This window comes from Belonocnema kinseyi, chromosome 1 (assembly GCF_010883055.1).
Source record: "Belonocnema kinseyi isolate 2016_QV_RU_SX_M_011 chromosome 1, B_treatae_v1, whole genome shotgun sequence".
Taxonomy (NCBI): Eukaryota; Metazoa; Arthropoda; class Insecta; order Hymenoptera; family Cynipidae; genus Belonocnema; species Belonocnema kinseyi.
The window spans coordinates 12,583,541-12,608,410 of NC_046657.1; the positions used below are offsets into that span (position 1 = coordinate 12,583,541).

The 24,870-nt window shown below is 22.3% G+C and overlaps 2 protein-coding genes across 4 annotated transcripts in view; one reads left to right on the forward strand and one right to left on the reverse strand.

Annotated features, from left to right (window-relative positions):
- LOC117166873 (probable cation-transporting ATPase 13A3) overlaps nt 1–4,988 on the forward strand; it is a 52,240-nt gene extending 47,252 nt beyond the window's left edge. The window contains exon 19 of the mRNA XM_033351289.1: nt 4,692–4,988. Coding sequence (XP_033207180.1) covers nt 4,692–4,950 — 259 coding nt within the window. The 3' untranslated portion in view covers nt 4,951–4,988. The remainder of the gene's footprint in view (nt 1–4,691) is intronic.
- LOC117166880 (testis-expressed protein 10 homolog) overlaps nt 1–24,870 on the reverse strand; it is a 58,829-nt gene that overhangs the window by 32,574 nt on the left and 1,385 nt on the right. For all 3 annotated transcript variants that reach the window (XM_033351312.1, XM_033351302.1, XM_033351319.1), the window contains exons 3-5: nt 16,728–17,886; nt 10,016–10,408; nt 5,128–5,248 (exon numbers count right to left, since the gene is read on the reverse strand). In XM_033351312.1, the coding sequence (XP_033207203.1) occupies nt 5,145–5,248; nt 10,016–10,408; nt 16,728–17,886 (1,656 nt within the window). In that variant the 3' untranslated portion in view covers nt 5,128–5,144. The remainder of the gene's footprint in view (nt 1–5,127; nt 5,249–10,015; nt 10,409–16,727; nt 17,887–24,870) is intronic.

A 24,870-nucleotide genomic window follows, 5' to 3' on the forward strand; every position in this document is an offset into this window, starting at 1 on the left:
TTGACCAAGTGTATAGAGCTCCAAGGAGATTATGTTGAAAAATAAAAAAAAATTGTTTTTATACTTCATTCTAAGGACTTATTGAACTACCCTCGTAAATAAAGACAGTTTGACGGGGAATTTCTTAAATTCAGGGTGGCCGTTTTAATTGCAGAACAAAATTCTCGGTCATTTCCCGGTTCCCAAACATTTTTCACGGCCAATGAAATTTAAAAAATCAAACTATATTCTAAACATTTTTCCATATAAAGTAATAAACCATAAATTAAAGCGTTTACAGTGGAAACCTTGAATTCAAAACTTTTAAAACTGAAGTTTAAAAGTTTTCAATTCAAATATTGTTTATTCAAATGCTCAGTAACTTACACGTATAAACTGGAAGGTACTAACACTTTTAAATTAAACAGTTTTAAGTGAAATGCAAAAAAAACTGCAAAATTTAGAACTTTTATAAATTATAGAGTTCAAAGATTCAGATTAAGTTCCAAAAATAGAAATCCTGTTAACATTTTCAATAATCTAAATTAAAGAATCAAGCAATGAAGTTTTAAAATTTTCAAAATTATATTATTTTAAATAATTTTAAACTAGACACATTAAAAATTGACAAATCATTTTTTTTTAACTTAACAATTCTTACATTAGAAGTTACATTATTTTTATTTTAAATAGTCTAGACATCCTTTAAAAGCATAAAAATTATATTTGAAAATCTTGAGAAATCTAGAAGTAGTTTCAAATTTTTCCAAATTCAAAATAATTTTTGAATTTTTTTTCGAAACTTTTAAATATATTTTAAAATGAATTGAATTTTTTCTATAACTTTCAGAAAATCCTGCAAATTAAAAAAAATAAATTTGAATTTATAAATAACAGTAGAACACTTATTATTTGTAAAAATATTAGAGTAAATTTAAGAGATATTTAGAAGTTTAAAAAATATTCGAATTGAATTTAGAACTTGAAATGATTTCGAATGCTTACAGCCGAATTTAAAATAAAATTTAGATTTTTGCAGATTTCAAACAAAAAATTAAAAATTTTGTTAAGAATTGGGAAAGACTACAAAAGAATAGAAATTGTCTTAAGATTCTTAGAAAAATTGAAAATGATTTTTCACTTTGAAAAATTATTGTAACAGAAAGTTTAAGAAGATTTTAAGAGATTTAAAAAATGATCAAATAAGAACATATAAGATTTTAAGGATTTAATTTAATTTGTAGGATAATTTCAATTAATTAAAAAATATATTTACAAATTCTGAAAAAAAATGTTACACACTTCGTTTAAATTACTTGAAATAATTTTGAATCTTTTCAAACCTTCTACATATCTATTAAAATTACAAAAAAAATTCTACAAATAATAAGTGTTCAATTGTTATTTGTGCGTCAAAATTGAACAATTTCACTTATAAATTTAACACTTTTGAAATAAAACAATTTAAATTGTGACCCTAAAAGATTAAAAGTTCTTCGAAAATCTGAAAATTTAAAGCTTTCTATGTAAAACAATTGAGGTTCAAATTATTTTCTTTTGAATGTTTAGTTTTAATTTACTCGTCTTAAATTAAGAGTGAAATATTGGTAAATATTAAATATTAATTCTTTTTCTACATTAAGAAATTTCAAATTAAATGGGATAAAAATTAAATAATTTGGACTCACAATATTTTTAATTCAATAAAAACCTTTAATTGTGACTATATTAATATGGATTTATTTTTAAGTTGAAAATAGTAAAACGCACGCTTATATTTTTTAATAGCTGAAAAAATTAATAGAAATAATATATTAATAAATTTATTTATGAAATTTAATATAAAAAATAATATAAAAGAAGACCTGAAGTTTAAAACAATTATTGTTCAGGTTTCTATACTTAGAGTACAGATCCATTTTTTAAGTAATTTATTTATTTATATTTACAGTTGATGAAATAAAACCGTTTTTATCAAAAAATTTCAACTTCAAATGCTTTTAATTGTTTAAATCCTCAAAACTGCCATTTAATTATTTAAAAAACTGTTAAAATCGAACTTGGGCAGATTTTTCTTCTTCGTAAAACTCACAGTTTCCGAGTCCGGCGTCCACCCCGTTTTTTATTTAAAAAATCTTAGATTTTAAAAACTTCTCATTTTTAATTTTTTTTAACCTTTGAAACTGCATTTTAAAATTCTTTAAATCAAAATATATGCTTAAAAATCTAAAATAGAATATTTTTAAAGTGAAAGATTTTTGAATTAAGCATTCTAAACTAAATCATATAATAATTTATAAAAATCACAATTTAGGAAATTATTAAAAAACGGTTAAAATCAAAGTTGAACAAAATTTTTAAAATAAAAATTTTGTAAAATTCCCGGTCAAAAAATAAATTCACTGCCATTTTTCGGTTTTCCCCGGTCCCATAAAATTTCGGGTCATTTCCCGGGTTTCCAGGTTTCCCGATCCAGCGGCCGCCCTGAAATTTTTAACAAAAATTCCTTGACACAGTACAGAGCCATTTAAATATTTTGAATTTTGTTAAACAATTGAATCGGAATATGTAAACAGTTTCGCGAATTTATACCATAAAAAATTATTTCTTCCATGCATTCAATTAATATGTTTGATTACGAGAGAGTAAAAGTAATATGTTTAATTAAAAAGAGTAAGAGTAAAAAATAGTTAAATTTTCAACCAAAAAGATTAATTTTCTTCGAAAAAGGCAATTTTTCATTTAAATACATTAATTTTTAATCAAATAGCTGAATTTTCAACTAAAAATATTAATTTTAAACTATAATAGATTAGTTTTCAACCAAAAATCGACTAGTTAAATTTTCGGATTAAACAAATTAATTTTCCACAGAAAAAAAATTTCAACAAAAGTGATGAATTTTCAAAGGAAATGAACCTTCAACTGGAATAGATACATTTTAAACAAAAACAATTAATGTTTAACAAAAGAGTTTAAATTTAAATTAAGTAGTTTTATTTTCAACTGAAATTATAAATATTTAGCTGGAATATTTGAATTTTAATCAAGAGAGATGAATTTTCAACCAAAAAGTTTAGTTTTCGCCCAAAAAAAGACAATTTTTCATTGAAATACATTAATTTTTAACCAAATAGCTGAATTTTCAAACAGAATGATTAATTTTAAACTATAAAAGATTAGTTTCCAACAAAAAATCGACTAGTTAAAATTTGAGTTAAAAAAATTGTTTCACAGGAAAAGCCAACCAAAACAATTAATGTTTAACAAAAGAGTTTAAATTTAAATCGAGTAGTTTTATTTTCAACAAAAATCATAAAAATGTTTAACTAAAATATTTCAATTTTAAACAATAGAAATGAATTTTCAACCAAAAAACCTAAAGAGACGAAAATTCATCCAAAAAGATTAAATTCAACGTCAAAAATACACTAACTTTCAATAAAGACAAATAATTATTCAACCAAAATTGAATATTTCAATTTTCAGTTAAACAAATTAAGATTCAACCAAATAGATGCATTTTAAACTAAAAATGACAGAATATTTAATCAGAATGAGTTAAATTTTAAGTTAATAAAATGATCATTTCCAACCAAAAAAGAATTAATTAAAAAAAATTACATTTCTTTGAAGTGATGAATTTTCAACTAAAATTATGAATCTTGACTAGAATAATGTAATTTTCAACGCCAGGAAGATTAATTTCTCCCAAAAAATTCAAATTTTTAATTAAAAAATATAATTGGCAACCAACCAAAAAACTTATTTTCAAAAAAATAGTTACATTTTCATACCAAGTGATGAATATTCAAATAAAATATTGTTTCTTCAACTGGAATAGTTAAATTTTAAGCCAAAATGATAAATTTTCAAACAGGAAAATTAATTTTGGACCAGGAAGATTAATTTCTACAAAAAAAGATGAATTTTCAATTATAAAATATAACTTTTCAACAAAAAATTGAAAATTAATGCTCAATCAAAGAGATGCATTTCAAATTAAATTGATGGAATATTCAACTGATTTTCACAAAAAACAAAAAAAATTTTTTTTGAATCAATTTATTTGGATTTTTACATTACCCAAAAAATGTAATGCATTTATAAAATTGGTAAAATTTAATACATTCTTTTTGCAACGAATTAAATAAAAATTTTAATATTAATCTATTTTATCATGAATAATTTATTTTTCAACCATCATTAAATAGTTTACTTTTCGGTAAAAAAATCATTTTTAACCAAAGAGATGAATATTGAACTAAAACGACAGAATATTAAATTTCAACTAAAATTATGAATTCATTTTCAAAAAAATACTTCAAAACTGTAATATAAAATCTACTTTTAAAAGTAAAGAATCACTTTTATTGAGTTAAAACAAAATTTTGTCACTATTTTTATCTGAATTGGAAGAGGCTATTTTTTCCTTTTTCCTTTTTTAAATAGTCGAGGGATGAAAATTATTATTTAAAATGCCTTTTTCTAAATTGGAAGAGCATTTTTTTTTATTTGTAACTTCTTTTTTAGTTGCAAGAAAGAAGATTTTGTTTAAAAGATTTTTTATCGAAATGGGAGAGAGTAAATTTTGATTTTTCTGAATGGGAAGAAAACTTTTTTCATTTTTAACATTTTCATCAAGTTGGAAGGGAGAACCTTTTTTTCAAAAGTCAAGCCCTTATATTTTTGCTAAAAAATCTCGATTTCAGGTACTTGTGCGTCGAGTACGAATTGCAGAAAACTACCAACTGGCCAGTTTTGAATAAAGAAATACCAATTTTGCCGATCACACCCAGTGTTGAAAATTTCATCAGCGTAAAAGAAGAAATCGAGAACTTGAAAGAAGTCTATGGCACCAATGAAGACACTTTAACAACTAAAGATATCAAAGAAAAGGAAGGGATTAGAAATTTGGGCTTTGTTTCCGACGAGGATTCGAAATCCGAAAATATGATGACGAAATTCTAAATTTTTTTTTTTTTTGAATTATCGATTTCGAATATTAATATAATTATTTGTAATATTTAGACCTCATATTGCTTTGCTATATGAATTAAGAATGAACTCAGTATTTCCTTAACGCCGTATAACTCTATTTCTTACGAAAAATAAAAACAATCCTAAAAAGAAAATGTATTTTCTTACCTCTCTTTATTGAAGTTTTAATGATAGATTTGATTATCGATAAAATAGAAGAGATTGCAGATCATCAGGCGAGTACTTCTGTCATTTTCTGATCTCAGAATTTCTATCTGCTTCGCATTATCTATTTATGAAATTATAACAAAACATAAGAATGAATTATTTTATCAAAATTTAAATTATTATTATAAAAAATTTATATTTAAGATTCCGAGGAAAATTTTTGATGTTTTTTTTTCTTCAGGAAATTAATTTGAAGTAAAAATTGACAACGATTTTCAAAATTGTCGAGATAAAAATCCGGAGGATTTTTGTAGCACATTTTTTTAATTTGCAGGATTTTAAAAATAATTTTGGAAACTTTTAAATTATTCTAAAAAATATTTAGAAAATTTAACAAATCAAACAAAAAATAATATTAATTTTGTACAGATTTAAAAAAAATGGAAACTAGTAAAATTTTGAAAATTTTAAACAAAAATTTCGAAACTATTTCAGAATGTCAAAGCCTCAAAATAATAATTTTTTTTTAATCTTTGGAATATTTGAAATTATTTTTTATTACAAAAAAATAATGGACAGAAAATATTTTAAAATATTTAAGAAATTGTTTAACAAGAATCTGGAACATTTTAACGCAATTTATTCAAATTTCCAGGATTTACAAAAAATGGAATAATTTTTAAGAAATATTAAGAAGTTTTGAACAAATATAAAGCAAAATTTTTATTTTTGAAGTTTTCTCCATAAAATTTTGAGGCTCATTAAGTATTTTGAAAGGTTTCAAAATAATTAAAAAAAAAAAGAATCCTGGAAATATTGTAAGTGATTTTTCATTTGGAAAAAATGAATTTTGAGCGAAAAATTAAAGAGATTTCCAAGTATTTAAAATTATTTTTAAAAATTTTGAAACCGAATGTTGGTTTTAGAAAAAATTAGCGTATTGAAGAGAAAGAATTTTTTTCTTAATTTTAAATGAACAATTTGAATCATTTCAAAAGAAGTTTAAATAATTCTTTTTAAATTTCAAAAAGAATGTAAAGTTTAAATAGATTTAAACAATCTTAGAGTTTTTAAGATTCCGAACGAAAAATTAAATAGATTTTTAAGAATTTTGCAAGGTTTCAAGAGAAGGAACAAATTTTTTGAAGATTCCAAGGAAAATTTTAAATAGTTGTTCAGTGTAAAAAATTAATTTAAAAAGATAATTGAATCTGAAAGATTTTAGAGAAAATTTTATAATGTTTCAGGATTTAAAAACGTTTCAAAATATTACCAGAATTAGAACAAAAAATTAGAAGCTTTTCAATATTTTCGAAAGGTTTTTAAACAATAAGAAACTTATTTTAAAATTCCTAGGAACATTTTTTATGGTTTTTTATTTGGAGAAATTAATTTTAAGAGAAAAGTTTAAGAGAATTCAAAACATTTAAAAAGGTTTTCTAAAATTTTGAAGCAGAATATAGATTTTAGATAAAATTAGTATATTAAAGAAAATAAATTTTTTTCTTTAAGTTCGCAGGAAAATGTAAAATAATTTTTTATTTGAAAAAATTATATTTTAAGAGATAACTGACCAAGATTTACAAAATTTGTCAAAATAGAATCTGAATGACTTTGGAGCAAACTTTTTTATTTTGCAGGATTTCAAACCAGTTTTAGGAAAAACTTGAATTAGATTAAAAAATGCTTAGGTATTTTTTTTAAATGTTAAAATAATGTAAAATTTAAACAGGTTCAAAAAAATGTTCAAAGTAGAGAGTCTTGAAGATTTAAAATAAAAAACTAAGAAGCTTTTTAAGAATTTTGCAAGATTTCAAGAGAATAAAAAATTTTCCTCAAGATTCTAAAGGAAATTTTAATAATTTTTTAGTTGAAAAAATTAACTTGAAAAGAAAATTGAAATATAATTCTAAAATTTTCAAAAAATAATCTGGAAGATTTTAGAGCTAAATTTGTTTATTTTGCAGGATTTAAAAAAATGTTTAGAAAACATCAAAATCATTTTAAAAATTATTTAGAAGTTTTGAAAACTTTTTTAAACTAATGTAAAATGTGAAACGATTTGGAAAAATTTAAAACAAAAATGTATATTTTTGAATATTTCTAAATACAATGTTGAAGCTTTTTAAGTATTTTGAAATGTTTCAAAATAAAAATAAAATTTAAGATTTTCAATAATTTTTTAGTCTAAAGAATTAATTTATAGAGAATATTTAAAAATATTTAAAAACATTTCAAAAGATTTCCAAAATTGCTGAAAATAATTTGGAATATTTTAAAGCAATTTATTTAAGTTTCCAGGATTTAAAAAAATGATTGGAATCATTAAATCATGAAATTATTGTTATTGTAATAATTTTCAAAGATATTGACAAGTTTTCAAAAATATAAAAAAATAATTTTAAATTTGAAAAGATTTACAAAAATGTAAAACAAATTGTATACTTCTGAAAATTTCTAAATAAAACTTTCACGCATTTTAAAGATTTTCCAGGATTTCAAAACAATTAAAAATATGTTGTGAGACTATAAGGAAAATATCAAATAATTTTTTAATTAAAAAATTTACTTTTAAGAGAATATTTTTCAAACGATTTCAAAACATTTAAAAAGATTTCCAAAATTGTGAAAAAAAAATCCAGAGTATTTTGTAAGATATTTTTTATTTTGCAGGAACTTACAAATATTTTTGGAAAATTTTGAATCATTTTAAAAAAGCTTTAGAAAATTAAAAAAATTTCAAAAATAATATAAAATTTGAACTGATTTAAAGAAATTTAATACAAAGTGTAATTTTAAAGATTTCGTTAAAAAATTCCAAAGCTTTTTCATAATTTCGAAGTGTCAAAATAATAAAAATATTTTGTAAAATTCCTCGGAATATTAAAATTTATTTTTTGTCTGAAAAATTAATTTAAAGAGAGTATTTACAAAAATTTTGAAACATTTAAAAATATTTCCCACATCGTTGAAAAAGAATCTGAAAGATATTGGGGCAATTTATTTAAATTTCCAGAATCTACAAAAAATTGAAATCATTAAAAAATGTATATTTTTGTAGATTTCTACATACAATTTTAAGCGTTTTTAAGTATTTTGAAAGGTTAAAAAATGTTTTTAAGTCTGTAAGATTCCTGGAAAAATATAAAGTGATTTTTCATTTTAAAAATTAATTTTGAGAGAAAAGTTAAAGAGATTTCCAAACATTTAAAATGATTTTCTACAATTTTGAAACCGAATGTAGATTTTAGCACAAATGAGTGTATTGAAGAGAACAAATTTTTTTCTTAAAGTTCGTAGAAATATTTAAAATTAATGATTTGAAAAAATTTAACAAGATTTACAAAATTGTCAAAAAAGAATGTGAAAGATTTTAGAGCAAACTTTTTTATTTTGCAGGATCTTCCAAAAATTATGTAAAATTTTAACAGATTTAAACAATTTTAGAGTTTCTAAGATTTCGAACAAAACCTAGAAAATTTTAGAGCAAATTTTTTAATTTTGAAGGATTTAAAAAAAATGTTAGAAAAAATTGGAATAATTTAAAAACATATTGATAGAGTTTGAATTTTTTTAATTATATAAAATTTGAAAAGATCTCAATAAATTTAAAACAAAGTGCATTTTTTTTATTTCTAAATAAAATTTTGAAGCTTTTTAAGGAGTTTGCAAGGTGTAAAAATAATTAAAAAATGTCGCAAGATTCTTGGAGAGACTTTTAATATTTTTTTATTTAAAAAAATTTAATTTAAAGAATATTTTTAAAAATATTTCAAAACATTTCAAAAGATTACCAAACTGTAAAAAATCTGGATGTGTCAAATCTAAGGCAATTTGTTTTAATTGGTACAGATTTTTGCAGATTTGAAACAAAAAATTAGAAGCTTTTCAATAATTTCGACAGTTTTTTAAAGAGTAAGAAACTTACTTTAAGATTCATAGGAAAATCTGATAGGATTTTTTATTTGCAGAAATTAATTTTAAGAGAAAAGGTCCAGAGATTTCGAAACATTAAAAATCATTTAATCAAATTTTGAAGAAGAAAATTAAAAATTTTTAATCTGAAAGATTTAAAACAAAAAATTTAGAAGCTTTTTAAGAATTTTGCAAGGTTTTAAGAGAATACAAAAAATTTATCAAGATTCGAAGGAAAATTTTAAATTATTTTTTAGTTTAAAAAATTAATTTTGAAGAGAAAATTGACACAGATTTCTAAAATTATCAAAAAAAATTCTGGAAGATTTTAGAGAACATTTTTTTACATTTTGCAGGATTTAACAAAATTTTTAGGAAACTTTCGAATCAGTTTAAAAAATATTTAAAACTTTTGGAAAAATAATGTAAAATTTGAACAGATCTCAACAAATTTAAAAATAAGTGTACACTTTTAAAGACTTCTAAATAAAATTTTGAAGATTTTTAAAGATTTTTCAAGGTATCCAGAGGATAAAAAAAGCAAATTTTTTAGGATTAAAAAAAAAATTAGGAAACATTTGAATCATTTAAAAAATATTTAGAAGTTTTGAAAAAATGTTTAAAAAAAACTAATTTGAAGATAATATTTTAAAACAATTCAAACTGTTTCAAAAGATTTCCAAAATTGTGAGAGAAAAAATTTGGAAGAATAATCTAAGACAAATCTTGAAATGTTGTAGATTTGAACAAAATTAAAAGCTTTGCAATAATTTTGAAAGATTTAAAGAGATTAACCAGTTTTTCTTAAGATTCCCAGGTAAGTTTTTAATGATTTGTCATTTCGAAAAATGAATTTTAAGAAAAAAGTGAAAGAGATTACAAAAAATTAAAAATAGTCTTCTAAAATTTCCAAAGAAAATGTAGATTTGAGACAAATGTAGTGCATTCAAAAAGAAGAAAATAAATTTCTTACCAATAATTGCTTCCTGATTTTTGATAAGTTCCTCCTGAATCCAATTCTTGTATCGAAGGACAATTGTGTTCAACAATTGAATCACATTTTCCTGAATGCTTTTCTTCAACAAAAGACTGGGCAGGTATTTTATAAATTTTTTAAATTCCTTCTCGGCGTGTAATTCCTTCAAATTGTGGTCCATGACAATATCGCTGAGGAGAGAAAAACACTGCGATTGAAATTCTTTCCTTGATTGGCGCGCGTGGGCGTTTATTAAAGTTTTCAGTGTCTCTCCTAATGAAATTCCATTTTTGTACCAAACTTTACTTGCTCTGAGAAATAAAGTTCTGAGGGTACGCATAAATTGAGGCAAAGCTGAAGCGTCACGACTTGACCAATTTTCCAATTTATCTAAACAATAAATAGTAAATAATAAATAATAAATATCACATTTCTAAATATTTCAAAAAAGTTTTAATGATTTTCAAAAGATTTAAATACCTAATAGCAAACATTTCTAATATATTGAAAATATTTTGCAAAGTTTTCGGATAGATAAAAAATATTTCACAAAGACTTCAATTATTTCACAAACATTTCAATAATCTGAAAATTACAAAGAAATATTTCAAATATTTCAGATAGATTTAAAAGATTTAAAAAATATTTCCAAAGATTTTGGAATAAATTTCCACAGCTTTAAAAAATGTCACAGATATTTCGCAAAGATTCCGGATAGATTTAAAATACATTGAAAAGACTTCAACAAAGATTTCGGATACATTTAAAAGATTTCACAAAGATCTCGTTGAATTTCCAAAAATTAAAATAATTTCACAAATATTTCGGATAGGTTTGAACGATTCAATAAAGACTTCAATTGTTTAACCCTTAAAGGGCACACTTGCGTAAAATTACATAAAGAGCATACTGGGTGTTCGGTACCCAAGAGTATTCAAACTTGTGCTGAGCCGACGGTATTGGATATTTCTATTTAAAACTTTATTTGAATACATCCGAGATACGGCGCTTCAAAAATAAAATTAGTCTTTTGGTGTTGGCGCCAAAAAAGGTATTTATTCTAAAAAATAAACGCTTTAATTGAATGGAAAAATAAATACTGTACTTTGCGTGATTAAACTATTTTATTGATCTTAAACTGCGTATAAAAATGATAAAAATCAAAATTATGTGAAATTGACATAGAAAAATAGGCTTTCATGTCATTTGTTAATCTGGCGCCATATGTTCCATTTTCTTGAGTTTGGCACGTTTTGTTAAAGCGCAAATAAATCACTGGGTGTGATTTACCCAGTATACCCTTTAAGGGTTAAAGACGGAATTTTCAATAAATAAAATAAACCAATTTTCAATCATATAATTAAATTTTCAATCAAAAAATTATTTGAAAATTAAAAAAAAAAACAACAAATTTTTAACAAAATATTTAATTTTTTAGAAAAATATCTGAATTCTCAACCAAAGAGATGAATTTGAAAACAAAAGAAGATTAATTTTGAACCAAAAGCGGAACATTTACATTTTCAGATAAAAAATTTATTTTCAACGATAAAAAAGTGGATTACCCATAAAATAGTTGAATTTTCAACCTAATTTTTTATTTATTTAACCCAAAAATATAAATTTTCTACCAAAGTAGCTGCATTTTTAACCGCTTAATTTTGGGCAAAAAAATCATTTTTAAAGGAAAACGAATCTGCAATAAAATATTTAAATTTTCAGTCAGAAATTAATTTTTAACTGAAATCATGAATCTTTTATTTGAATAAATAAAAGTTTAACAATTTGGTTTAATTTTAAAATAAAAAATATCAATTTTCAACTAAAAGCCGAATATTATTACTAAATAAAATTTAAGCAGATTAAAAAAATGTTCGAACTAGAGAGTTTTGAAGATTTTAAACAAAAAATTTAGAAGCTTTTTAAAAATTTTGCAAGATTTCAAGAGAATAAAAAAATTTTCTTAAGATTCAGAAGAAAATCTTTTATAATTTTTTAGTTTAAAAAAATAATTTGAAAAGAAAATTGACACATATTTCTAAAATTTTAAAAAAAGAATCTGGAAGATTTTAGAGCAAAATTTGTTTATTTTGCAGGATTAAAAAAAATATTTAGGGAACATTAAAATCATTTTAAGAAATATTTAGAAGTTTTTAAAACTTTTTAAAAATAATGTAAAATTAAAAAAAAAACTAAAAAAAAATGGTTTATCGTGATATTTAAAATTATTTTTTATTTTGAAAAATTAATTTAAAGAGAATATTTAAAAATATATTCTGACATTTCAAAACAATTAATTCAAAATTCCAGGATTTATAAAAAATGGAAAATATTTTTAAAAATTGACGAAAAATAATTTGGAAGTTTTTAAGGCAATTTATTTAAGTTTCCAATAATTACAACAAATTATTGGAATCATTTTCAAAGATACTTATAAGTTTTCAACAATTTTCAAAATTATATTAAATTTGAAAATATTGAAAAAATGTAAATCAAATTATATACTTTTGAAAATTTCTAAACAAAACTTTGAAGCTATTAAAGATTTTGCAGGATTTCAACAAATTAAAAAAAAATTTCTGAGATTTCAGGGAAAATTTTAAATAATTTTTTTATTTCAAGAATTTAATTTTAAGAAAATATTTTCCAAAAGATTTCAAAACATTTAAAAAGATTTCCAAAATTGTGAAAAATAATCCAGAGGAATTTGTAGGATATTTTTTATTTTGCAGGATCTTTCAAATATTTTTGGAAAAATTTGAATCATTTTAAAAAATATTTAGAAAATTAAACAAATTTCAAAAATTATATTGAATTTGAAAAGAATTTAAGGAATTGAAAACAAAGTGTAATTTTGAGGATTCCACAAAGATTTCGGGTACACTCAAAAGGTTTACCTACTTCAATGATTTCCGAAATATTTCAATCATTTCACAAATATTATCAAATGATTAAAAAACATTTCAAAGATTTCGCAGATTTTCCAAGATTTCAGAAAATTTTCGGAAATACTTCACAAAAATTTAAATAATTTAAAAAATATTTAAAATATTTCACAAATTTTAATAGTTTCTTAAAAATTTATAAGATTTCACGATGATTTTAAATATTTCGCATAGATTTTGGTTAGTCTTAAAAAATTTTATAAAGACTTCAATAATTTCCTCAGGATTTCACAAATATTTAAATAATTTCACAAATATTTGCAAATATTAAAAAAATATATTAAAAATATTTCGCAAGGATTTCAGATAGATTAAAAATATTTCACAAAGACTTCAATTATTTCATAAAGATTTCCGATAGATTTTAAAGATTGCACCAAGATTTATAGTATTTCCCAAAGATTTCAAAAAGGTTGAAATGATTTCGTAGAGATTTGAAAAATATAAATAATATTTCGCAAAGATATAGAATAGATTTAAAAGATTTCACAAAGATTTCTAATATTTCACAAAGATTATTAAATATTTCAAATAATTCGCAAAGATTTTCAAACATGGCACCAAGATTTTAATGATTTCTCTAATATTTCTAAGATTTCAGATAAATTAAAAATATTTAGAAAATATTTTAATGATTTCACAAAGATTTCGAATAATTCAAAAGATTTCATAAAGGCTTCAATGATTTACCAACAATTTCTGAGATTTAACAAAATTTAATAAATATTTTAAATATTTTGAAAAAGATTTTTAAAAGATTTTCGATATATTTCAAACATTACACAAAGATTTGAATTATTTCCCAAATATTTTAAAGATTTCAGATAGATGTAAAAGATTTCATAAACGTTTTAAATATTACCCAAAGATTTCTAAAATTTCACAAAGATTTTGGATAGATTTAAAATATTTCACAAAGACTCAAAATGAGTTTCCAAAGATTTTACAGAGATTTTAATCATTTCATAAATATTAAGTATTTTAAAAATATTTCATGAAGATTTCCAAAGATTTTAGAATGATTTGAAAGATAGATCTCTTTGATTAAAAACTTATTTTTTTAATACAAAAAATCATCTATTTTGAGAAAAATTGGGTTTTTTTCGGAGAAAATTCAACTATTTCGTTCAAAATTCCTGTATTTTCTTAAAAAATCATCTTAATGGTAGAGAATTAATCTTTTTGTTTAAAAATAAATCTCCTGTGTTGACAATGTATCTTTTTGGCTAAAAAGTTATCTTTTTTTAGTATAAAAAATCAACTTTTGTTTTATATTTGTATTTTATTTAAATTTTAACTATTTCGTTAAAAATTTATCTTTTTTAGTTAAAAAAAAACAACTATTTGCTTTAAAATTGGTATTTTCTGTCAATAATTTAACTATTTCGTTGAAACTAACTGTATTTTCTTTTTTAAAACGTCTTTTTACAAGAGAATTAAACTTTTTGTTTAAAAATTATTTTCTTGTATTGGAAATTTATCTTTACGGTTACAAATTTAACTCTTTTATTTCAAAAATGCAACTATTTGGTTGAAAATTTGTGCTTATTATTGAAAATTCAACTATTTCGTTGAAAATTTATATTTATGGTTGAAAACTTATCTTTTTCAGTTCCAAAACTCAACTATTTTGTTGAAAATTTATATTTTTGGTTAAAAATTTATCCTTTTTATTTACAAAATTTAACTATTTAGTAAAACAATTAGTGTTTTTAGTTCGTTGAAAATTTATATTATTTGTTAAAAAATTATCTTTTTTAGTTTAAAAATTCAACTATTTCGTTGAAAATTTATATTTTTTAGTTAAAAATGTATTTTTCGTTATTTACAAAATTCAAATATTTAGTTAAGAATTACTGTTTTTTGTTGAGAATTCAACTATTTCGTGGAAAATTAATTTATTTTTAAATAAAACGTCTTTTTGGCAGAGAATTAATCTTTATGTTTAAAAATTATTCACTTGTGGTGAAAATTTATCTTTTTGGTTAAAGACATATCTTTTTTAGTTGAGAAATTCAAACTTTTGGTTGAAAAATTGTGCTTTTTATTGAAAATTTAACTTGTTCGAAGAAAATTTATATTTTCGGTTAAAAATGTATCTTTTTCATTTACAAAAATCAACTTATTAGTTGAAAATTTGTGTTTTTTGTTGAAAATTCAACTACTTCGTGGAAAATTAATGTATTTTCTTTTAAAAAAACGTCTTTTTGGTAGAGAATTTATTGTTTTGTTTAAAAATTATCCTGTTGTGTTGAAAATTTATCTTTAAGGTCAAAAATTTATCTGTTTTATTTTGAAAAGTCAACTATTTGGTTGAAAATTTGTGCTTTTTGTTGACAATTCAACTATTTCGTGGGAAATTATTGTATTTGCTTTAAAAAAACGTCTTTTTGGTAGAGAATTTATCATTTCGTTTAAAAATTATTCTCTTGTGTTGATAGTTTATCTTTAAGGTTAAAAACTTATCTTTTTTATTTCGAAAATGCAACTATTTGGTTAAAATTTTATGTCTTCTCTTGAAAATTCAACTCATTCAATGAAAATTTATATTTTTGGTTAAAAACTTATCTTTTTCAGTTAAAAAATTCAACTATTTAGTAGAAAATTATTGTTTTTTGTTAAAAACTCAACTATTTCGTGGAAAATTCATCTATTTTCTTTTTAAAAAACATCTTTTTGGTAGAGGATTAATTATTTTGTTTAAAAATTATTCTCTTGTGTTGAAAATTTATCTTTACGGCTAAAGATTTATCTCTTTTAATTCTAAAATGCAACTACTTTCGTAAAAAGGTGTGCACTCCGTTGAAAATTTAACTAGTTCGTTAAAAATGATCTTTACGGTTACAAACTTATCTGTTTTATTTCGAAAAATCAACTATTAGGTTAAAAATGGGTGTTTTCTGTTAAAAATTCAACTATTTCCTTGAAAATTCCTGTATTTTCTTTTAAAATCGTTTTCTTGCTAGAGAATTAATCTTTTTGTGTAAAAATTAATCTCGTGTCTTGAAAATTTATCTTTATGGTTAAAAACTTATATTTTTTAGTTTGAAAATTCAAATATTTCGTTGAAAATTTGTGTTTTTGTTGAAAATTTAACTGTTTCGTTTAAAATTTATCTTTATGGTTAAAAACTTATCTTTTGTAGTTAGAAAATTCAACTATTTAGTTGAAAATTAGTGTTTTTCGTTGAAAATTCATGTATTTTGCAAAAAAATCGTCTTTTCGGTAGACAATTAATCGTTTTGTTCAAAAATTAATTAACTGTGTTGGAAATTAATTTTTTTGGTTGAAATTTTTTCTGCTTGGTTAAAGATCCAACTTGTTTGTAGAAAGCTCATCGTTTTGGTTAAAAACGCAACTCTCTGGTTGAAAATTAATTTGTTTTGTTCGATGATTCATCTATTTTGTTAGAAATTTGTCTTTTCCGGTTCAATTTAACTGTTTTTAATTTATAATAAAAGTCTTTTCTCCGTTAAAAAATCAAGTATATTAGTAATCGGTAACATTTACAAAGAAATAGTGAAGAATTTCAAAAATATTGTTCATGAAAAAATTCAGAAATAGTGGCATTAGCAAAAATTATCAGAAAATTGTGTCTTTATTTTCATTTTTTTTTCAAAATATTAGCAAAATAGTTTTTGAAATAATGTTTAAATCTTCTAAAAATATTCGAAATCATCTCAGATTTGTGAAAATCTTTGAGAAACTTTATTCAACCCCTCGGAAAAAAATTAAAAAAAAAAAAAAAAACTAAAAAAACTTACCATTCATAACTTCGAGAACTCGACCACAGAGTTCCTTGTCAATTCCTTCCTTCGACTGCTTCTCTCCCTGGACTCTACTGAACCAAATAAAAACATGACAAATTGCCAAATTCTGCTCCAAACAACTCCCATTTAAATTCAAACTCTCCGAAAAATCGGCTTGCCTCTTCTTATTATTATTAAATTTTGGATTAGCGGCATTTTTCTCCTCGTAAGGAAACCGCATCATCAGAGTTTTCACAAAAGCCTCTTGAAAATTTCGTTTAAATCTCAAACTCGACAAAGCCGTTCTCTCCTCGGATTCCAAAAAATCCAGTAATTCAATCACAGCCTGCGTGATGTTCAAAATACTTTTCAAAAGCACAGCAGCTTCATTCGAAATCATAGATTCCGAAATGGCGATTTTCTCCTTTGGACAAACTTCGATCCAACTGTCGAACATCAGGGGCAGAAGACTCTCGATATATTTATCAAATTCCTTCGAGCTTAAATCCTTCTCAACATCGTAATCCTCTCGGCCGAAATTTATTTCGCAAATTTCCAAATTGTTCCCATAAATCGGCGCGTAGGTAATTTCGTCACTGGCTGAAATCGTTCTCGCTTTTAAATTCGAATCCAATTTCTTCCTCCTGTTGGCTTGAACGATCGCTGTGAGAATTTTCTCCAAACTCGCGAGAACTTTAATTCTCCATTTGACGCTCGTGTTTCTTGAATTTAGATTCGTTGAGAGTTGTCTCCCGGGCTGGGATTCCGTTCGGAGTTTGGAAATCATCTCGAGAAAGTTGGGGAGAATTCGCTGACTTTTTTGGGCGAGAAGAGAATTGCAGTTTTGAATTAGAACGTCGAGGAAAAGGAGAGAGTCCTCTTTGATGCTTGGATTTATGTGGGTCATTGAGCAATTTAAATAAGACAAGAGAATATCGCAGAAAGGATACAATTGTTCGGCAGAAATTGGAGAGAGAATTGTGTTTAAAACTTTCAGGGATTCTCTTCTTATGTCTCGTTCCTTGTCGAGAGAGAGGGAACAAATCCCTTGGAGGAGAGAATTTAAATGGAGATTTACTATTTCGGAAGAATGGTGGTTCATCAGTTCTTTTAATTCTTTTACTGCCTCTTGGCGAACTGTTGAACTGTAGTGTTGAAGTCTTGAAAGAAGATCCTGGCCAGAATTGTCAATTTATTGAAATAGAAAAAAAAACGATACTTAAATATGTAAAATTTTATAATAAAAGTGGGAATACTTTCGAAAAAAAAATACCTAGAGATTTTTTTAGACATAATTTTTTAAAGAATTACGATATAATATTACCATACAAATATTTTGCATTTTTTTATAAAAATCGACTGGGAATATATATAAAATTTCGCGAGTTTATTATTTATAAACCTTAAATAGATTAGCACCACCGATTAATTAAACAATTAAATAATACTGAAATCATGATTAATCATTTCTTAAATCTTTCTCTAAAGTCCATAAATTTGAATAGTAATTCGAGCGAATTTTTCTTTTCTTTTCTTGGACTTAAAATTTAGTTTAAATTCCATTAATTTATGAATTTTCAAGTGAAAAATGAATTTTTGTATGCTGAAAATTCAACTATTTAGTTAGAAATTAATTTTTTTTGTAAATTTAAATAATTGATTGAATATAAATATTTTTTGTTTTAGAATTCGACAATTTGGTTGCAAATGCATTTTTGTATGCTGAAAATTCAAATATTTGATTAAAACTTAATCATTTTTGTTAAAAATCGAATTTTCGTGAAAATTTAACTATTTTGTTAAATTCATCATTTTTTAAATTGAAAATTCATCATTTATCGTAAAAAATTTATCTTTCTTTGATTAAAAATCAACTTTTTGGATAAAAAGCCAACTGTCTTCTAAAGTATCTTCATTTTTGTTTTCAAAATTTAAATATTTGATTAAACGTACATATTTTTTATTTTTAAATTTACCATTTGATTAAAAATGCATTTTTGTATGCTGAAAATTCAACTATTTGGTTAAAAATTAGTTGCAAGTTTGTTGTTTTTATGTGGACATTTTTTTAATGAAAATTTAACTTTTCGTTAAAAATTGTTCTTTTTTAGTTAAAAATTCAACTATTTGGTTGAGAACTTATGTAGTTTGTTTAAAAAACACATATTTTGGTCCAGCAGGAGATTCTTCATTTAAGTTAAAGATTCGTAAGTTTGGTTGAAAATTGATCTTTTTTCGTTCAAAATTCAACTATTTAGGTGAAAAATGTTATTTTCAATCAAATTGACGAATTCTAAAACAAAAAATATTTACATTAAATCAAATATTTGAATTTTCAAAACAAAAAGACAAATATATTAGAAAAGAGTTGAATTTTTATTTTAAAAAAGTTCAGTTTTAACCAAGAAATATAACTTTTCTAACATTAATGATGAATGTTTAGTTAAAAAAATTACGACTTTAACAAGATAGTTAAATTTTTAAAAAATTCAATTTTTAACCAAAACGGTTCATTTTTAACCAAATAGTTGAATTTTGAGCATGCAAAAATGCATATTCAATCAAATTGTCGAATTCTAAAACAAAAAATATTTATATTCAATCAAATATTAAAATTTTCAAAACAAAAGACAAATTTATTAGAAAAGATTTCAATTATTTTTAAAAAGTTGATTTTTAACCAAGAAAGATAACTTTTCTACCATAAATGATGAATTTTCAATTAAGAAAATGAAAACTTTAATAAAATAGTTAAATTAAAAAAAAAAACAATTTTTAACAAAAATGGTTCATTTTTAACGAAATAGTTGAATTTTCAGTATACAAAAATACATTTCCAATCAAATTGTAGAATTATAAAACAAAACATATTTACATTCAAGACAGTTGAATTTTTATCGAAAAAGTTGATCTTTAACCAAGAAAGATAACTTTTCTACCGTTAATGATGAATTTTCAATTTAAAAAATGATGGCTTTAACAAAATAGTTAAATTTTCCGAAATAAATTAAATTTTTAAAAAAATTGATTAATTTTTAAACAAATAGTTGAATTTTCAGAATACAAAAATGCATTTTCAATCAAATTGTAGAGTTATAAAACAAAAAATATTTAAAATAAATCAAATATTTGAATTTTCAAAACAAAAAGAAAAATTTATTTGAAAAGACTTAAATTTTTATTTAAAAATGTTGATTTTTAACGAAGAAAGATAACTTTCCTATCATAAATTATGAATTTTCAATTTAAAAATGATGACTTTAACAAAATAGTTTAATTATCCAAAAAAAAATCGATTTTTAACCAAAATAGTTCATTTTTAATCCAATTGTCGAATTCTAAAACAAGAAATATTTAGATTAAATCAAATACTTGAATTTTCAAAACAAATTTATTAGAAGAGAGTTGCATTTTTATTTTAAAAAGTTCATTTTTAACCAAGAAAAATAACTTTTCTATCATAAATGATGAATTTTCGATAAAAAAATTGTGACTTTAACAAAATAGTTACATTTTCCAAAATAAATACAATTTTTAACAAAATTGGTTAATTTTTACCTAAATTATTGAATTTTCAGCATACCCAAATGCATTTTCAACCAAATTGGCGAATTCTAAAACAAAAAATATTTAAATTCAATCAAATATTTAAATTTCCAAAAACAAGACATATATTTTATAATAAAATTGGATTTTAATTTTTTTAAATTACTTTTAACCAAGAAAGATAAGTTTTCTATCATAAATGATGAATTTTCAATAAAAAAATTATGACTTTAACCAAATAGTTACATTTACCAAAAAAATTAAATTTTTAACAAAATTGCTTAATTTTTAACTAAATGATTGAATTTTTAGTCGAATTACAAAAAAAATCGTTTTTGACTTAGAAAGATAACTTTTCTACCATAAATGATTAATTTTGCATCAAAAATGAAGATTTTAACAAAATAGTTAAATCTTCTCGAAATACATTAGCACCACCGATTAATTAAATAATTAAATAATACAGAAATCATAATTAATCATTCCTTAAATCTCTCTCTAAAGTTCATGAATTTAAATAATAATTCGAACAAATTTTTATTCTATTTCCTTATACTTAAGATTTAGTTTAAATTCCATTAATTTATGGATTTTCAACTAAAAAATAAAATTTTTCAACTACATAGTTGAATTTTAAAAGAAAATAGAACAATTTTCAACCAAAAGTTAAATTTTCATTTAGAAAAATTAATTTTCCGCATAAAAACAACAAGTTTGCAACTAAAATGATACATCTTCAACTGCAATAGATTAAGTTTAAATCATAAAAATAAAAACAAAACGAAAAAAGATCAATCTTCATCCAACCTGGTGAATTTTCAAATAAAATTATGAATCCTTAACCGGAATAGTTGAATTTCTACCAAAAAAGACGAATTTTCAGCAAAATACATGAATTTTCAACAACAAAATAAAAATAAAATGTAAACTAAAAATTAATTTGTAAATTTACATTAAAAAACATTGACTTTCAATCAAAAAGATCAAATTTTAACTACAATTATAGGATACTCAATTGCAATAGTTAAATTTTCATCTTGAATAGTTAAATTTGAATTAAAAAAAAATTTCAGCATAAGAAACAAAAAATTTCAAAAAAAAATTATTTTTCGACCCAAGGGATAAATCAAAAAGATACATCAAAAAGATTTTTTAGTCGAGAAAGAGAAACCATGGCAAACAAACTGTTGAATTTTAAAGCCAAAAAAATGAATTTTTAGTGAAGAAGAAATTTTCAAAAAAAATCTTAGATTTTTAACAAAAATTGTTCATTTGTAAACAAAAAGTTGAAGTTTGAGCACATAAAAATGCATTTTCAATCAAATGGTAAATTTCAAAATAAAAAATATTTACGTTCAATCAAATATTTAAATTTTGAAAATAAAAAGACACATTTTTTAGAAGACTGTTGAATTTTTATTTAAAAAGTTCATTTTTAATCTATAAAGTGAACTTTTCTACCATACATTATGCATTTTTAGCAGAACAGTAAAGCCTTTAGGCTGAAGAGACGAATGTTTTCAAAAACAGTGAACTTTCAAATCGGAAAAGATGAATTATTAATAATATAATTGAATTTTCAACTACCAAGTTGAGTTTTCAACAAACAAGAATATTTGTATACCCAAAAAGACGATTTGATGACAAAATAAATAAATTTTCTAACAAATAGATGAATTTTTAACATGAAAAATATACAGGATAAAGTTTCAACCAAAATTCATTAGCTAATTTGGAGATAAAAACTCTGATAAAAAAATAACTGATGAAATGAACAAACTTTCAATAAAAGCTTTTAATTTTTAATGATTGAAAAAGTTAAAAGTTTTTTATTTTCCATTAAAACCTTTGTTTTTTTTGTTGAAATATAAACTATTACACTTTTTGTTGAAAATTTATCTTTGTAGGTTGAAAATTAAACTCCTTGGTTGAAAGTTCATTTTTTAAATATGTTTTTATTTTAGTAAAAAGTAATAATTGAAACTGAAAATCTAACTATTTTGTTGAAAAATCAACTTTTTGGTTGTGAATTAATTAACTGTTTTATAGAAAATTTATAGTTTTTTCTTAAGAATTCAACAATTTTATACAAAAAATTAAACTGTTTTTTTGTTTGTTAATTTCGCATATTTTAAAGAAACGATTTGGAATATGTATACGTTTCGCAAGTTTATAATTAACAATGTTTTTTGCAGTTTCTAGGGATTCAATTAATATGTTTATTTTTAAAAACTTTTAAAAAATTATATTACAAGACATTCCTAAATATATGAACACTATCGATTAATTAAATGATTTAATAATACTAAAAACATAATTAACCAATTCTTAAATTTGTCCCTAAAGTCCAATAATTTGAATAAAAATTAAAAAAAGAATTATTTCATCTTCTTATACTTTAAATTAAGTGCATATTTAAATAAAATGAATGTGGGTACTATATTGACTTCAATTTAAGCTGCTTCAAAATCCTAGCCTTTCAAATAAAAATATTACATTTTCAACAAGATAGATGATTTTTTAAACAAATAGTTGAATTTTTAAACAAAAACGGTATAGTTAATTTTTTAGATAAAAAATAATTACCAAACTCCAATTGGTGAATTTTGTTACCTAAAATTTTTAATATTTAACTGGAATAGTTGCATTTTAAACAAAAAAGTTGATTTTTAAATACAGTAGTTAAATTTTTAACCAAAAAGATGAATCGTCAACAACAAAAAAAGATTTTCAAACAAAAAAATTACATCTTCAAACAAGGTGATTAATTTTCAACTTAAATGATAAATTTTTTACTAGCATAATTGAATTTTCAACCAAAAAGTTAGATTTTCAACTAAGAAGATTAAATGCTACAAAAAAAGACCCAAATTTTAAATCAAAATGACGAATTTTCAATCGAACAGTTGAGTTTTCGAGAAAATAGTCAAATTTTCATTGTTTAAATTACCTCTTCAACAAACAAAAAAAACGAATTTTTTCATTTAACAAAGATATTTTTCAGCCAAACATGAAATAGTTATATTTTTACTTAACAAAATAAATACTCAACAAGAGAGATGAATTTTCAATTAAAATGATAAAAAATTAATTTTCAAACTCAAACTGGTGAATTTTCTACTAAAATAATAAATATATAAGTGGAATATTTGAATTTTAATCCAAAAAATATTTATTTTAACTTAAGTGGTTATTTTTTTAAATGATGGTTACATTTTCAAGCAAGGTAATTAACTTTTAACTAAAATGATAAATTTTTAACTAAAATTATGAATATATTTAACTGGAATACGTGAATTTTCATTTTAAAAAGGATAATTTTTAACTAAAAATTGAATAGCTAATTTTTTAGTTACAAAAATGATCCTTCGGTTAAAAAAAATGCAAATTCATTCGCGAAATGCTTGGAAATTAAAAAAAAAAGCTAAGCATATATCCAACATAAAAATTTCGCTACAAAATGCTTTTAGAGCCTTTTTTACCTGTTTTAGCAGAGATTGAATCTTTTTTTTAATATAAAAATGCAACTGTAAGGATAGAAATTAGGCTATTATACTATTTTCTTTAAAATTTGACTCTTTCATAGAAAATTTACTTTTTGTTTACAATTTATATTTTGGTGTTGAAAAATGAACAGAAATATTTTCTGGATGAATGTTCCACTTATAAAAAAAAAATTGGTTTTTCATTACAAATTCATTTGTTTTAGTACAAAACTTATCTTTTTTTTGATAAAAATGCAACTGTTTCGTTGAAAATTGAACTATTTTGTTAAAAATTCATCTTTTTGGTTAAAAATTCGTCTTTTTGGATTGAAAATTGAATTTTTTGGTAGAAAATTATTTCTTGTTGAAAAATTCCTGGTTTGATCGTGAAAACTCGCCTAAAATCTTTTTCAACAGAAAATTCAACTATTTTATTTAACTTATCTTTTTGATTTAAAACTTCATCTGTTATATAAGAAATTTCATTTTTTGTATGAAAATGAAACTATTTGGTTGAAAATCGTTCTTTTTTGCTTGATAATTTAACTAATTTGTTTAAAATATTTAGTTGAATCGCTTTGTTAAGAAATCACTTTTTTGTTAAAGATTTATATTTTAAGTTGAAAAGTTATCTCGTTGGTCAAAATTTTAAATATTTGGTGATAAATTAATCTTTTTTAATTCAAAACTCAACTACTTGGGTCAAAATTAAACTACATTGTGAAATTTTTTGTTATTGAAGGCTTATGTCTGGTTGAAAATTTAACTGTTTAGTGGAAAACACTTCTTTTTTTTGTTTGTTTAGAATTCTTTTTTTAACAGAAAATGGAACCTTTCCATTCTTTAAGATTGATACTTTTTAGTTAAAAATTCGCGTTTTTTTTTACAAAAATTATTTTTCAGATTGAAATTTCCTTTTTTTTACGTAAAAATCATACATTCTTAAATTCTCTCAAATTCTTTTAAATTCTTCTAAATTTTCTCATATTCTCGGTTATATAAATCTGAACTTAAATTCTCGGGAATTTAAGGGCATGTGACACAGATAAATACCTATATTACCGATCACAGTTTTTCAGTTCACTGAATGTTCTTTTGAACTTAAGAACTTTTTTTGTAAATAAAAT